At 35.8% G+C, this 17,555-nt stretch overlaps 1 protein-coding gene across 1 annotated transcript; it reads right to left on the bottom strand.

The window, feature by feature from the left end:
* Positions 1-4,023: 4,023 nt before the first annotated feature.
* LOC111778342 (importin beta-like SAD2) lies at positions 4,024-16,114 on the bottom strand. Its single transcript, XM_023658100.1, has 22 exons — positions 15,755-16,114; positions 15,388-15,520; positions 15,218-15,305; positions 14,871-15,020; positions 14,226-14,388; positions 13,684-13,868; positions 13,395-13,568; positions 12,818-12,963; positions 12,604-12,727; positions 12,348-12,528; positions 9,155-9,314; positions 8,890-8,931; positions 8,692-8,810; positions 8,407-8,605; positions 7,928-8,059; positions 7,094-7,197; positions 6,545-6,724; positions 5,810-5,949; positions 5,567-5,706; positions 5,310-5,470; positions 5,057-5,186; positions 4,024-4,953 (listed from the first exon to the last, which is right to left on the bottom strand). Exons 1-22 carry the CDS (start codon positions 15,842-15,844, stop codon positions 4,796-4,798), a joined length of 3,099 nt encoding a protein of 1,032 aa, XP_023513868.1. The 5' UTR covers positions 15,845-16,114; the 3' UTR covers positions 4,024-4,795.
* Positions 16,115-17,555: the final 1,441 nt, after the last annotated feature.

Here is a 17,555-nt window from a genome sequence, read left to right as displayed (position 1 = left end):
CTACTCAAACATGACAAAAATAATTAGCCAAACATGTTTTTTTTACGAAAGTGAGACAGGACAAAGATCCAACCTACAATGAAACATGTTTTTGAGAAAGAGAGAGAGAGAAGGAATATGTTCTAACAAGAGAGAGAGAGAGAGAGAGAAGGAAAGAACATGTTTTTAGAGAGAGAAAATCCAGCTTGCTCAATATTTGATGCAAAGTTTGTAAATTCATACAAAATTCATACAAAATTTCATTTTTTGTTCCTATTAATAAGAACATCAAGAGAAAAAAAGAAAAGGGTTCTTCAGATTCATCTATTTCATTAAAAAAAATGGCTCCTTTTTATATTTACATCAACAAAAACAGTACAAAGTCTATAAAAAGTGTAGCTTTTTTTCAAGGCATGCACAATTATTATATATATATATATATATATATATATATGCACAAAAAGAAAATCTCTCTCTCTCTCTATCTACTTTCTCTCTCATCTTGTTTGTATAGTTTATTGAATATGATCTATGGTTGATGAAAATTGTGTTGGATATCAATTTGTTGATAAATGATGAGCTATGGCATTCATGACCTTAACCTGCGCGGAGAGGCAATGGATGTAGTCAGCAGTTTCCTCCAGCAAGGTGCACACGTCCATTCCGTCCCCGCCCGGAAGTAAGCGGCGGAGCTTCCCGACATGGTCGTTGGGGTAGGCCGAGGACATCGTTGAACGGCGGCGTCTCATCAAAGTCCTATGTCTAGCTCGAGTATTGAGCTTGAAGAGGAGGGCTCTAGCCCATGCTCGTTGTGGTCCAGCCACGCGAGCCATGGAGGAGTAGGCTGCGATTTTTATCCGTCGACTCCGGCGTCTAAGCTCGAAAGCGGACCGAGAGGCAGCGGTGGTGGGTCTTCGGGATTTTATCCGGGAGAAGGATCGGAGGAAGGTCCGAGCGAGGCGGAAGGAAGAAGAGGAGGAATTCATCGGGGTTGTACCGGATTCAGAAGCCATAGAGAGAAAAGATCGAGAGAGAGAGAGAGAGAGAGAGACAAGGATCTCGAATTCCTAGTACAACTAACTCTCTGACACAACAAATCTTTTTGGAAGTTGAGATTTTGTTGTGTAGAGGGACCTAATAATAATGTTAAGTGATCACAAACAAACACTATAAAGCTTAAAAACACAGACTTTCAGAGAGAAAGAACCTAATAGGGGAAGGAATGAAGCAATAGGAGAAGGAATAAGAGGATTGAAATTGGATGGCTATGGGGAATTTTGGGCTTTAAGAATCCAATGGCTTTCTTTATAATTTATTATTAATCACTTTGAGAGGGCGTAGAGCGGGGATCACGCGTCGAATACGACACTAATTATCATCTCGAATTAATGGTTCAAAAAGTATGATTGTAACGATTGGTATCAGAGCTATATTTTGTGTCAATTTCTCCATACCCGATAGTTATATGCAGTAAACCGTTGTTGTTGCCTTTTGTTTGCATCCTCGTATAACACCAATTTCAGTTTCTCAAATCTTGCTTTCAAAACTCTTTTTCAAAATCTCTCTGCCCCCGTTTTATAAAACTTTCTTCTTGAACCGGGGTTAGAGGCTTGAGCGTATGTCGCTTGGCCGTAGGCGACGCAAGAACGAATAGGCTTAACTCACTTGTTGCTGAAAAGTGAGTGCCGCACAATTGGAAGTCCGCTGCCATTAAAGTGCGATTGTGATAAGTGGTATCAGAATAAGAAAAGTTGAGAATGAACCTTCGCTGAGTTACTAGCTTGGGCAAGGTAGTTGTGTTGTTAGAACTAGAAATAGTCGTGGATTTTAAAGCTAGACTCTTCGAGATTCAAGAGTGTCGTGTGTCGACACATCGTTGAGGAGAGTATTATCTGTCTTGAAGTAAGAACCAAACTCATTTGTTAAGAGCTTGGAATTCGATTTTTTTTTTCAATCTTGTTAGAACATGTGCGACGTGTCATAATCGTATTTTTCTTGGCTGTTAATTTTTGCGACTGTGCGGTACTTTACTCCCTATTTCGAGTGAGTCAAGCCAATTTGAATTCACGTCTCCTACGGTCGAGCAACGTATGCTCAAACCTCTAGCCCCGTCTTGAGAAGAAGGGGCAGAGAGATTTTCGAAAGAGAGTTTTGAAAGCAACGTTAAAAGAAAGATGAAAGCAGCATTATATGGTTATAAGCAAAGAAAACATCACCCCTTAATTATCATATCACTCGAGGTAGGAATAATTGACAATTAATCGCATTCCCCTATAATACATTTTGAGACGATTAAGTCTGGTGAACTCATACATGATTTCGTCGAATAGTCATACAAATAGAAAATATTATGGTAGAAGAATACAACATGAAATCAATTAAAGGGTTTGGCGTGGGCCACGTCCTAAACGAGCATGATCGTGACATCCCATACGCGTTCCGGAAGGGAGAATTTTCTTGTTTTTAGTTTTGTTTATTGTAAAGAAAAAAAAAATAGTGAGAGAAAGAGGAGAGAGAAGGGTAGGAGAAGTGGAATGTGGGACCCAGATAGGGCCAACCACCACATGAGAGCACATGGGATGGGTTTACCCACTTGTCTCATGAAGAGAACCTTTTATTTATTTATTATTTATTATTTATTTATTATTTATTATTTATTATTTATTATTTATTATTTATTATTTATTATTTATATTCTTTTCTTAATTTTGATTAATGCTTTGTGTGTGTTTTAGGTTTAATCCCTAATTAGTCTTCTTTCTCTCTCTCTAATTGATTAAAATTTATTCATTTCTAAAAATTAAATATTATTTTTATTTTACAATTTTCAACATTTTTAACATAATGATTATTAATTTGATTTTATACCATTTTTATGTCTACTCAATTAAAATTTATCAAATAAACATTTGTATACGTAACACTCATCCATCGAACACACAGTGTTCACACAAAATACAAGAATTTTTACTTTATTTAAAATTACCCAAAAACTTAAATAAATAATATCGTTGTTAAGAACAAGTAAGATCCAATGAGGATTTGCACATAGTTTCCCGTCTTTGACATCCAATAAAAAAGTTACTTTTTGGTCGGTTCTTTTTATGAATTGGGATAGAAAAGTGGAAGTAATAATAAAATATGATCTTTGCCTTCGTACCTCACACGAAATGGCCTATAAAATGTGATTATCACAAGGCTAATTAGATTTTTTTTTTTTTTTTTTTCGCAATGTCTTGGATTTTGGGTTATTAAAAGGAGTGAAAAAGAATAGTAGATTTAATTTCAACGATATAAATGAGTGACAAAAAATTAAAAAGTGAAGGACATACACAAAGAAATTTAGTAATCAAATCATAAGAAATCTTTCAGTCCGTGTGACAATCACATATTTAGTAATCAAATCATAAGAAATCTTTCTGTCCGTGTGACAATCACATGTGACAATGCATCGATGCTTATTAATTCATAGTACAAATCATATCTTATACGTATCATTCAAACCCGAAAAATAAATAATGAAAATTAATCAAAAAGAGTATTAGAAGAAAAGGGTAAATTGGTCAAAGTGGGGGAGGATTTTTGATTTTAGAAAGAAATAAAAAAGGAAAGAATTAGGAAGGTTGTTGAAAATGGACATTTCAACATCCACCAAATTCCAAAATTCCTATAATATTTAAACCATTCATACTTCTTTCCTTCTTTCTCTAAGTTCTTATTCCCTTTCTGATGCCTTTTGCTCACTTACAAATATTTTATAATCTCTCTCTCTCTCTCTCTCTCTCTCTCTCTCTCTAAACACCACTTTCCTTTTGACCTTTTTACCCTTTTTAACCCACTCATGCACTTACTCCATTTACCACAACCTCTTGTGTGCAAAAACAGCATCTTTCCATGCCATATCCCAAATCAAATCAGAGCTTTCGAGGCCGAAAAGGAAAAGAAAATATATCACGAGAGAACTTGGCCTCGAGAGGCATAACTCGACTATTCAATCTAAAAGATCACGAGAAAAAGCCAATAGAGAGAGAGGAAAAGAGAAAGAGAGCCAAGGAAACAGGTTTCCTTCTCATTGATTGATCCACAAGTTTTATATTATAAAGAATCAAAAACAGCAGCAGCCACAATCCACATGGTCAAAAGCTACCCTTAGTAGCTCTCTCTGCAGCAAACCCAAAAAAACTAGCCAACTCCGTCGCCCGTTGCAAAACCAGGACGCCGACGGAGGGAAATACTAACCTAAACTTCGACTTTTATGAATACAGGCCGAGGTCGAGACCTTTATGAATACAGGCCAAGGAACAATCAATCACAAAAATAATACCGATCCGTTCGACATAATTTAAGAAGAAAAGGAATGAATGATCAAAAATACTACAGACCCTATAACCTATGCAAGGGAAGAAAAAAAATGGGAGATGTGGATGAACTTTCTATATGAAATATGCCTGGACAAAAATGAGACGAGACAAACTAGGATAGGCAGTTATGTTCTGCCATCCAATGCATGGGACTCACTGAACAATCGACCCAAACCGAACTGTCTGGGTCGAAGGATAACCGACTCTGGCAACTCGAGACTATTTGCATTGTCTTTAGGTATGGGAACTTGGCTGGCACCACCATGTCAAGCAACTTCAGATCTGAACTTTTGGGGGCTCAGACATCATCCATGGACACTGAACCCAATCAAATCAAGAGAATGGCAACCGACTCTTTTTGCATTCAATCAATCATTTACTAAACCAATGGACATGAACGGGACCAGGAGAGCAATTCAAAATTTTAGCCTTACAAGTGACAACTCGACTCATGGTCATGAAGAGGCGGCTGTGGCTTTTTCCAGTTTCTCCTTCTCAATTTCTACTCTCCGCTGCTCAGCATGCTGCGCTACACCGTGTGCAAGAGCCTGATATTGGAACTCTAGTGATTGGGTAAGACTCTGGAACCTCATTGGATCTGTTGCTTGAATAGCTTATTTTTTCAAATAGGAAGGACCAAAACATATATATAGTAAGTTAAGTGATGTCAGGAAGTTTGGAACTTAATAAATCAAACTAAAAGAAGTTCCACATACCTTTGATTGTATCTACAAAGTAAATAAAAGGGTCCACATCATCTAAGGGAGATTGCATCTCGTCATCATCGTCATCATAATCATCATCTGAGTCATAATCATCTTCATCGACCGGGCGGAAAGATTTGGCCTGCAAAGTCCGTTCAAGAAGAAATTACAACGCAACTCAGGTTTGAGTTGTATAATTTATCAGAGATACTTATAAAACGCTGATATCATTCCAGACAATCACTTATGTACTACACATGCAGACCTGTGCAGCCAACTTTTGAAGCTTGATGCTGTCAACTTCATCACCGTCCTCAGCATCAAATCCCATTTCCTTGTCAGAACCATCTCCATCATCATCTTCATTGCTTTGGTAACCATCCATATCATCATCTTCTTCAACTTCCTCCTCCTCTTTTGCAGCTTCTGTATGCAAAGGAGCAGAATATATATGTGAATTCGGCCAGGAATTATAGATGTAAATAAGGAACAAGAAACAGAGTGAGTGAGTGAAAGAGAGACCTGCAACTTGATCCTTGTAAGCAACAAGTAGATCAAGGGTGGCCCTAAAAACACGCCCAAGAGCCTCCCCCGGTACTTGATCGGCTGGAAGTGCAAGCAAAGATGTCAATCCCAAGCAGCAAACTTTTTTATCTTGTTCCCTGCAACATGGCAGACCATTCAGGTGGAAAATCCAAACCATCCAGAGAACATCAACAGCAAGTAACCACCAAGAAGAAAGAGAGAGAGAGAACAATAATTTACTTTCTAAAGTTAGCTCGTACACCACTCTTTTTGACCTCCTGTAGCATCTGAAACCAAAGATTGAATACATTTGTTGCAACACCTAGCGTTTGCAATATGTTGAGTGATAATGATGCATTGTAGTAAAGAGCATCAGAAATCTGCAAGAGAAATTTCAACGAAACCCTCGGCTCAATTTACACCAAGCGAACAAAAAATCTCAAGAAAACTACCTAGTGAGCCTTAAAAGAAAGTCTGCAACTGTAAATACCATCAGTAAAACAAGCAAGATACTTACACAGTCAGAGATTCAAGTGTTCTGTACCAATAAATTCTTCAAGTAACCAATATTCATATTTATAAGAAAAATGCTAAAAGAATAACAGGAGCAAAAATAGAACCCAAAGCATGTCATACAAGCAAATGTCATTAACTATTAAATTGGTTGCTGAAAAAGATCGTGCTTAGAGTACCTCTACAAAGGATCAAAAAAACTCCCTATACTTGCATAATTTATAAATCATTATACCATTGAACATTCCAGAATAGAATGGAATCTCATAAGATACCAAGTTCCAAACGAGATAGCAATAAGAGATATCTAATTCCCCTGCTAATGGTTAAATTCAATTATCTTAAATAGCATGTTATCTGGAAGTAATACTCGAGTATGAAGAACCAAGGAGCAAGGCTGACATGTATTGCGATAGGGGAGAAAAGCTATATAGTATATTGACCTAACTCCTCAACCCTTACCACTTGCATTAGAAGACATTTCAAGTATGACTTCTCAGTTCGGTCCAGGCGTTCAATTGTGATTCTGAGATACGGTTCAATCCATTGATCCACTTGACCTTTGCAATTTTGAAAGACAACTTGAATAAGCTTTGGAGCAGGCTCAATATCGCCATCTTCCAAATTCTTGTCAGCCATTATCTAGAGTAAGATGGTACGAGCTTATCAGATTGGAAGCAAGTCAACAAAAATAGTTTCAGCAGCTAAGTTAAAGTGCGACTACTTTTTTCTTTTCTTTTTTTTAATAAGAAACCAAGAAAGATCGTCACTAAATAATCCACATAATCACCCATTAACGAACCAAATAGGGAGAATATTTATTTTCATGGTTAAACCTAAATATGGATGTATTTACTGTATTGTATTTTCCTTTCTTCTTTCTTTTTCATTCCCTCTCGAAGTTTGTATTCCTTGAATATCTATTCATTTTCATCATTTCAACGAGAAGTTGTATCTTGTTCAAAACAAAATGGAAGATATAACTTCTCTTTCAAGAGTAAAGCAACTCACTGATGAAATCATGTTCCAAAGACTTTGCTGGTAATCAGGAGCTTTGCATGTGAGGAAATGTGCAGTCCCCCTGGATACAAAGTTGTCCAACGGAACAAGTATATCTGTGAACAAGAAGACATCAGAACCAGCCATCTTATACCCAGGGTTATTTAGTGCAACATTCATTTTATATATCTACATGCTAAAAGTCATACACTATGCCAGAAATAATTGCGTTAAATAAATACGAACATGCATGACACTAAATGTCTGACCTACTGCAAACAGACTAACCCTTAAAAAGTTATGAAATGCAACAGCATGAGCATTACAACTAAAACTGGACTTGATTTATGAAAAACAAAACTAAATAAAAAATTAAAACTAGTCTTGATGTTACCAATGCTAGTTTGAATACGTATGGAGTTATGTTATGGAGTTATGTCATTCCAGTGAGCTACATGCTTCCTCTAACAGCCATTCTTTTCCATTATCTCCATCTACATCATTTATAGACAAGGTGCAGCAAAGGGTACCAAACCACTAGACAGGCTTCACTAGCATAACTCTGTTTCACATTGCCCATCCAACCAGAAAATAGTTAAAACCCTTATGACCACTACCTCAAACTTTTCCATGCATCAAGAGCCCATGCACTTTTTCATGCAATTTACCAGAAATTTTATTTGGCAACAGAATTAAACAACTAGACTACATCAGGAAAGAATTATGAGTCCTATTGCACAAAGCAGAATGTAAAAGTCAACTGTGTTTAGAAGTTCCTTGGTATGCCCATAGAGCTCATATTATCGTCAATAATGAATGAGTTTGCTTGCTACAAAGACAACATACTTGGAAAAAAGTCAATGGCCCATTCTGCCAATGCTTCCATCATCAGTGGCCAAAGACTCCACAAATCCATGGATATGGTAGGGGAAAAGAATGTCATGAATGAAGCAATTTCCAAGACTTCTTCAAATACCTCTGCAAATAGCATCAAAGATCAAATAAGACATTAAAGCTTTAAAAGGGAAGAGGAACAAACACCTACTGCAATTATTGGCACTAATTTTTAAGTTACTATTATTAAAAAGTTTGTAAACATGGACTTTAAAATTAACTTTTTCGTTGATATATGAAAAACAAGTTTCAAAAAGAGAATGAAATGGATTTGTTGCCAGATACTTCCGCAAGAAAATCAAAACAAGAAGAAAGCACAGGAACCATCTCACAAGATCAGAAAAAGAAGAATTAATTACATCAAATATTTACTCAAGGAATGTAATCGGCCAACAAGAAGCAAGAGAAGTATATTTCAAAATGATGCAAACCTTGGCCGTCAGTTGTCAACATCCTTTGCATTATTGGGAGCAATGTTGGCTCAACTTGGGGAAAAAGTCGAGGAATTCTGTTCACTGATTCAAGAATCGTGCTAATTGCCCGCAAACACCCAACTGCAGCCAAAGCACCAGAATCATCAGCTTCATCATCTGCTTCTGCAGTACTCATACACCTCCAGAAAGCCGCAGCCTGGATCCAATTTCAAAAAGTCACCTCTGAGCCTTCAATAAAAATATCCACATCTATTTCTGTATTGAAATTAGAATTAAAAATACCAAATTGTGACATAATCCAAGCGCATAAGGAGCCATTTCCTCCCCAAATTTATCAACTATAGTCTCCAGAGTAAATACAAGTTCTTCATTTTCAACCTCATTCATAAGCTTAAAAAATTCTGAAAAGAAAACGATCTCAGTCACTAAATATAAGCAAAATAACAACTATTTATGACCATGACATGTTCATCAACTAACCGTCAAGAAGTCGTGGAAGGATAGGACGGATTTCATTCAAATCTGCAAATTAAACGAAACTTGATTCCGTCAATAACTGAAATCCAAACCAGCATTTAGACCAAAAATATTAGTAAGTATCTAATATAAAGTATAAACTGCCACCATAAAATATGCTTGGTGGTTCAAGCATTCCTACGCCCTCTAAGAGATTGTAATCCAAGTCTCCACCTATCTATTTGTGATGGGAAATTCTCAAGAATATATCTATACATAAAGTATAAACCTCTGCAAGCTTCAACAAAAGATCTCAATGCAAAAACTGAATCAATGCGAACGGGGAGTTCTGGGTCTCGCATCCCAGAAACAACACTAATCAAGGCTATTCTGAAATTATTCTGGTCAGCAAAATTGATATGGGCATATTGTCCTGCAACCCATGCTGCCTGTAGCAATTAAACCAAAAACGTTAATGAATGTAAATTTAAAGTGGATGACATGATTTATCAAACCCAACATCATAATATGTTTTCACAAAAAGCACAATTAGAATGAGAAAACTACAACTTGTGTACAACGAAAATGAGATTTGGGATCACATGCAAAAGCTATTATACGATTTCCGCATCCCTTTGCGCTTCTTTTAGGCTAAAGAAGACAAATCCATCCATTTGATAAGATTATAAACAATAAAGAAAAAATGGCTGCAGAATGCTTATGCAGTAGCCCTACTATGCTAAACAAAGGATCTAATCATAATAAAACTAGTTTCGTTTAGAAACAAAATTTTATATATATATATATATATATAGAGAGAGAGAGAGAGAGAGAGGAAAGGTGCATTTAAAAGCATCCAAGTCTTGTGCATAAATAGAAGGCTCTAATAAGAGAAGCATCTTCATGCCCCAGCACACTTCCATAAAATCTTCTAGTGGAAACCCAGAAACGTGAGAATAGAGATTACCAGCATATTAATATACTGTTAAGTCATTAAGGTTGACTAACATTTTTTCACAGTTGTTATGTTCATATTAGATATTATTAATAAAAACAATTGATTAAGACCACAGTAAAGTCTACCGGACCTTAGCTCTGAGATGCCCAAAGTCACTGCAGAATTCAGGAAAAACATGTTGAACTAGCATGCTCTCAAGTTCAGCCTTGTAGGGTTCTGTTTGTTTCAATTTGTCACATAGGGCTCCAATAGCAAGAAGAGCCCCATCTTTATGTCTATAGGGCTTAAATTCAAGAGGTGATTCATCGTACCTGGGACAGTATATTGCATTGTATCATATTTCACGGAAACGGAATCAGCCATTGACATCAGATCTATAAACATACCTATTGAAGATTCCAACGATGAATTGGATAAACTTTGGAAGGTTTTCTTTCCCACGCTTCCTAACCAGCTCACTGACAAAATCCATAGAAGCAGTCCTTGGACTATATAAATCCTCGATAATATCTACAAAATATGTGTATAGCATTAAAATATGAGCAGTGTATTCATTAGTTCAAGCTTTCCAAGAAGTAAACCCATTTCCATGTGCCTTACCATAACCCTTCCTCACATATTCATGAGGATCTTCATCCCAAAGCTTCTGATCATCGTCATTGAAGCACATGAGGGGGAAAATTATTTCAAAAAGCAGAACATCAAGTCGAGGTTGCAACAAAGAGTACATACTATTCCTCGTGATACTGGAACAAAAAAAAAAACCATCAGAAATCAAGGGATAAAAATATATTCATAATATCAACTTACAGCATAGAGAAAAACAATGAGAATTCATACAAAATTCAATTTTCTCCCCCTTTTAAAATGAACCCACTTTCTACTTAAAGTATTAATATCCAACAACTAATTTTCCTCCAAAGTTAGACAGGAAAGCTAGAACTTCAGTCAAAACAACTCCTTAACCAGTGACAGATAAAAGTGCCATATCCTTGTTACTTCAGTTACAAAATGTTCATATTTCAATTCTAACCGTGAATACACATTATAAAAAAAATATCAAGTGAGTCCTTCCCACCTAAGAGTTTAAAAAATCAGAGAAGGAAGTGGAAAATAGCATGCATAGGAACAGAATATTCTGTATGGAACTGGAAGAGGAAAAAAAAAGTTAGACCACCTATTGCTTAGGTATTGAAGAATGAGATTGGTAACTCGATCTGGCAAATAGCCACCAGCACGTATCACATTCAACAGATTTAAGTGACATTCCATGACCTTCCCTGCATAGTTCTTCTGAAACGCTTGAGCAAATGCTCTACTTTCTGGATTCTTAAGTTTCAAATCTCCAAACCTATAAATTATGCGTCAGTAGCAAGAATACCAGAGGAAAGAAAGGGAGGGGGGGGTCCATAATACAAAACACCTTTAAAAACAAATTGCTATGAATGTTTAACATTAACTCTCACCGGGTGTAAAGCCTATTTAAGATATGAACAGTCCACTTCTTCACTTTCCACCACCCCCAGGCTTTCCTAAGTTCAGGATCTGCAGGCTGGCCTTCCAAGGGAACTGGCCTCTCCAGTATATTTAAGAATAGCATCATCCAAGCATTGAACACACGTGTATCGAAAAGAAGTCTTGGAATCTCCATCTAAAACATATGCAAAATACTGTTTAAAGCATGTAAAATTAAAGGAATATATAATATCAATGTATTCTCGGTGGAAAGATTCATATGCACATTATCCTACAGAAGTACACATGCATATGAAGATATAATATCTAATAATCATTATAGTTCATTAACTTCTCCAATAATCATCTGATGTAGAAGAACTACTTCAAAACAGCTTGAAGTATACAAAATGCAAATGAAGGGAGCCTCCTAGCTTGTGAAATTAAACAAAAAAAAATCCATTTCATTTGCTGCTTTTAAGGTAATAACCTAGCCAAATAAAATACACAGGAATAATTAAAGGGAGCGTAACATCTTCATATAAAAACTTACATATATTGATGACCAAAATATTTTACAAATGAACTTGATCAATTCCGCTACTTCCAAAGAAGGGTTACCAATCTGGACAAGTCCGCTAAATATATTGAGTAGAAGAGGGAATGTCTCATCAACAATTCGATAAACAGGAGTCCTCTCCTCCTCTGATTTAAACCTATCAACGGTAAATAAGAAGATAAACCTTTAGTAAATAGTATGTAAAATCTACTTCNATATATATATATATATATATAGAGAGAGAGAGAGAGAGAGAGGAAAGGTGCATTTAAAAGCATCCAAGTCTTGTGCATAAATAGAAGGCTCTAATAAGAGAAGCATCTTCATGCCCCAGCACACTTCCATAAAATCTTCTAGTGGAAACCCAGAAACGTGAGAATAGAGATTACCAGCATATTAATATACTGTTAAGTCATTAAGGTTGACTAACATTTTTTCACAGTTGTTATGTTCATATTAGATATTATTAATAAAAACAATTGATTAAGACCACAGTAAAGTCTACCGGACCTTAGCTCTGAGATGCCCAAAGTCACTGCAGAATTCAGGAAAAACATGTTGAACTAGCATGCTCTCAAGTTCAGCCTTGTAGGGTTCTGTTTGTTTCAATTTGTCACATAGGGCTCCAATAGCAAGAAGAGCCCCATCTTTATGTCTATAGGGCTTAAATTCAAGAGGTGATTCATCGTACCTGGGACAGTATATTGCATTGTATCATATTTCACGGAAACGGAATCAGCCATTGACATCAGATCTATAAACATACCTATTGAAGATTCCAACGATGAATTGGATAAACTTTGGAAGGTTTTCTTTCCCACGCTTCCTAACCAGCTCACTGACAAAATCCATAGAAGCAGTCCTTGGACTATATAAATCCTCGATAATATCTACAAAATATGTGTATAGCATTAAAATATGAGCAGTGTATTCATTAGTTCAAGCTTTCCAAGAAGTAAACCCATTTCCATGTGCCTTACCATAACCCTTCCTCACATATTCATGAGGATCTTCATCCCAAAGCTTCTGATCATCGTCATTGAAGCACATGAGGGGGAAAATTATTTCAAAAAGCAGAACATCAAGTCGAGGTTGCAACAAAGAGTACATACTATTCCTCGTGATACTGGAACAAAAAAAAAAACCATCAGAAATCAAGGGATAAAAATATATTCATAATATCAACTTACAGCATAGAGAAAAACAATGAGAATTCATACAAAATTCAATTTTCTCCCCCTTTTAAAATGAACCCACTTTCTACTTAAAGTATTAATATCCAACAACTAATTTTCCTCCAAAGTTAGACAGGAAAGCTAGAACTTCAGTCAAAACAACTCCTTAACCAGTGACAGATAAAAGTGCCATATCCTTGTTACTTCAGTTACAAAATGTTCATATTTCAATTCTAACCGTGAATACACATTATAAAAAAAATATCAAGTGAGTCCTTCCCACCTAAGAGTTTAAAAAATCAGAGAAGGAAGTGGAAAATAGCATGCATAGGAACAGAATATTCTGTATGGAACTGGAAGAGGAAAAAAAAAGTTAGACCACCTATTGCTTAGGTATTGAAGAATGAGATTGGTAACTCGATCTGGCAAATAGCCACCAGCACGTATCACATTCAACAGATTTAAGTGACATTCCATGACCTTCCCTGCATAGTTCTTCTGAAACGCTTGAGCAAATGCTCTACTTTCTGGATTCTTAAGTTTCAAATCTCCAAACCTATAAATTATGCGTCAGTAGCAAGAATACCAGAGGAAAGAAAGGGAGGGGGGGGTCCATAATACAAAACACCTTTAAAAACAAATTGCTATGAATGTTTAACATTAACTCTCACCGGGTGTAAAGCCTATTTAAGATATGAACAGTCCACTTCTTCACTTTCCACCACCCCCAGGCTTTCCTAAGTTCAGGATCTGCAGGCTGGCCTTCCAAGGGAACTGGCCTCTCCAGTATATTTAAGAATAGCATCATCCAAGCATTGAACACACGTGTATCGAAAAGAAGTCTTGGAATCTCCATCTAAAACATATGCAAAATACTGTTTAAAGCATGTAAAATTAAAGGAATATATAATATCAATGTATTCTCGGTGGAAAGATTCATATGCACATTATCCTACAGAAGTACACATGCATATGAAGATATAATATCTAATAATCATTATAGTTCATTAACTTCTCCAATAATCATCTGATGTAGAAGAACTACTTCAAAACAGCTTGAAGTATACAAAATGCAAATGAAGGGAGCCTCCTAGCTTGTGAAATTAAACAAAAAAAAATCCATTTCATTTGCTGCTTTTAAGGTAATAACCTAGCCAAATAAAATACACAGGAATAATTAAAGGGAGCGTAACATCTTCATATAAAAACTTACATATATTGATGACCAAAATATTTTACAAATGAACTTGATCAATTCCGCTACTTCCAAAGAAGGGTTACCAATCTGGACAAGTCCGCTAAATATATTGAGTAGAAGAGGGAATGTCTCATCAACAATTCGATAAACAGGAGTCCTCTCCTCCTCTGATTTAAACCTATCAACGGTAAATAAGAAGATAAACCTTTAGTAAATAGTATGTAAAATCTACTTCATTCAAAATGTAGAAAAATGAAGGAAATATATATATATATATAAGAGAAATATAGAACTTGACTCCAAGGGGAGTCTCCTTATACATGACAAGGCGACTGAGAAAATTAAGAGTATCACAAGGAATTATTAAAAGAAAATAATAATAACGATGACATACAATAAATATCTACAAAAATAGTTTTTTCATTCCCTTCTTTCTGTTTTAGTGGTGGTGGGGGGCGAATGGTATGGAGTAGAAACTGTATCAAAATAGGTTAAATTTGTAAAAGTTAAAATCAAAAGGGATCTTCTGGTTGACCGTACAACAGGAATGTGTCTAAACACTAAAGTACGGCATAAAATGTTGACACTTCAAGGTTGCAATCCAGTATGCATCGCAATCAGACTGGCAAAAAAAATCTACAAAGAACATAATATACTCACTCATATTTTCTAGCAAGAATCCGCAACACAAATAAAGCCCCATAAACGTTTGAAGCTTGTAAATTTTCCTTCACCCATTCAAGAAGACACGGCCATTGCTCCGGAAAATCAGCATGAACGATAGTCTTTAAGCACTCCCCAAGCTGCACCCTGCACACATACAATGTCGAAGTAACAGGAAGCTTTAAGATCCACACAAACCATAATCAATGATTTTTGCAAGTTACTGAATCTAAAACAAAGTTGGTTCGTAGAACAATGGCTTTTAAAAACTTCCACAACATCAAAATATTCAGAAAGGCAATCTTCAATATACAGTCTTGGATCATACATAAACAGACGTTTACCTCAATAACGATGGAACCTGTGACAAGAATGGGAGAATGTTCTTCCGGACCGCATCTTTATCACTCTCAGAAATCTCATGATACTCATCTGAATCAGCCCAACAAGAAGAATTAAGCCACTAAAACTAGCCAATAATTCAAAGAACAATGCAACAAAACCCATCTCGTACCTGAGTCGGGCGACCAGTTCTTGGCAATGTAATTCTTGAAATGAATGCTAGCAACCTGACGAACGGCCAAGTCACAATTATTATCCACAATGATCAATAGCATCCTCACCAGATGCTGCGGGGTATGCTGAACCTGCAAACACGGATAAGCCAACACCATCAAAACAATTCATTAAATAACAAAAATAACCGATCAAACCACCAGCTTCAACTAAACTTCAGACAAATTCACACCTTCCAATGACAACCCAATTTCAAGAAATAAACAAACGCCAAACCCAACAAAAAAAAAAAATCAAAATTTCCAAAATCCAATCCCAATTAATCGAAAGCCATCCCAATGGTCAGTAAAGCAATGATCATGCACCTGATTCAAACTCTGCTCAGCAGCCTTCCTTTCATCGGGATTGGGGCTGAGAGCAGCTTGAAGAACCACGACCAAACTGGGAAGATCCATATCACTCCCAATAACAAAAGATTCGACGAAAGAAACCCAAAACCCAAAACCCAAATCAAAACAAGTCCTCGCAACTGAATTGGAAGCAACCAATGATTGACTCCAATTCGAGAACAGCAATCCTCGCCCAGAAACCGTCCCTCCCAAATGGAATTGGCGGCAGCCACCAGCGAAAATAATGCAACAGGAGAGGATGATGAACAACAAGCAGAAGGGGTCTGGGAGAAGAGAGTGTGTATGACTTATTTAAAGTACTAGGGTTTACGGCTCTCTTAACCACTACTAACGCTGCTCTCTGTTTTACATACATATATAGTCTCCTTTCCAACTCACACCCACAGTAAATTAAATAATTATATTTTTAATCATTTAAACTAAATATTTTAAATATTTTAAATATTTTCTTCACTAAATATTCATTATATTATATAGATTCCTAACTTAATTTTAAAATATTTAATTATTTAATTTTCATTAATTAATATTAAAATTATAAAGTTTATTTTACGGCTACGAGCAAACAGAAGTTTTGAAATCGGTGTATGTTTTTTTACCTGTTATTTCACGTTGTGCACTGATTTATCGTTTATTAATCCGTTATCGTTAACAACAAGACATTCGCCAAATTATTATGGTTACTTGTGTCGGGTCGATCTTAAAACTAGTTAAAGTTTCCAAATTTGTAAAGAGGCAATTTTGGAATATTTTTTACTTTATAACCCGTTGAAAACGGTACACTTGTACACTTTTTCAACATGTGATCATTTACATTAACGTCACGACACTCTATGACTTTATGATATCCAAACGAACTTTTAGTTGTATTAGGTCAGTTGAGAACTTTTACCCGCCCAAAACGGACTTCTAAATCCAATTATAGGAACTAAAAATAATAGGCATACAAGTCCAATGACGAGACGATATATCATTTTACTAAGTTTCAACTTGATTTTATGACATTGATGATATCGTAAAGACCCTATTTTGTGTATGATCGAGATAAAGTATGTTTTTAAACGATTGATATAATTATTTAAAAAAATCAAACAATTCTTACTCATCATAGAAACTTGGTCGAAATGGCTCTATTTATTAAATATGGAAATTATCGTATATTTTAAAAAATTAAAACTTTGAAAGTAATGTTGACTTCCGTTGTTCGAAAATAATTTTATAGAAGTGAAATTAATGGTGCAATTACATAGGCGAACTACTTAGAACAAAGTGAAATAGCTCGATTTTGGTAACAATCAAGACAAACAAATAGAGAGAGATCTCCATAAGGTAACACGATATTAATATTCATTTTGATCGCATTCAATTTCACTGACGAGAGATAACACGAATGATAGATTTTTTTTTGTTAAAATGCAATTTTGTCTTTGTTGGATAAAAGTCTCACATCAACTAATGTAGGGAAGGATCATAGGTTTATAATCAAATAATACTATCTTCATTGGTAGGAGGCCTTTTGGGAAGCTCAAAGCAAAACCACAAGAGCTTACGCTGGGCAGTATCGTACTATTGTGAAGAGTCGTGTTCATCTAACAATCTTGACATACAATTTACAATTACACAATTGATGCTCGTTTTCATGGAAAATATAAAAATAGTTAGCTCATTTTGTATGCTCGTATGTCTAAATTTGAGGACAAAAAGTTTGTTTTTTAGATAAGATTTAACGCACTGGTGAGTGAAATGCCCGTCAATC

The sequence above is a fragment of the Cucurbita pepo genome, chromosome LG17 (genome assembly GCF_002806865.2).
Source record: "Cucurbita pepo subsp. pepo cultivar mu-cu-16 chromosome LG17, ASM280686v2, whole genome shotgun sequence".
NCBI lineage: Eukaryota > Viridiplantae > Streptophyta > Magnoliopsida > Cucurbitales > Cucurbitaceae > Cucurbita > Cucurbita pepo.
This window is presented reverse-complemented; position numbering and strand designations above follow the sequence as displayed.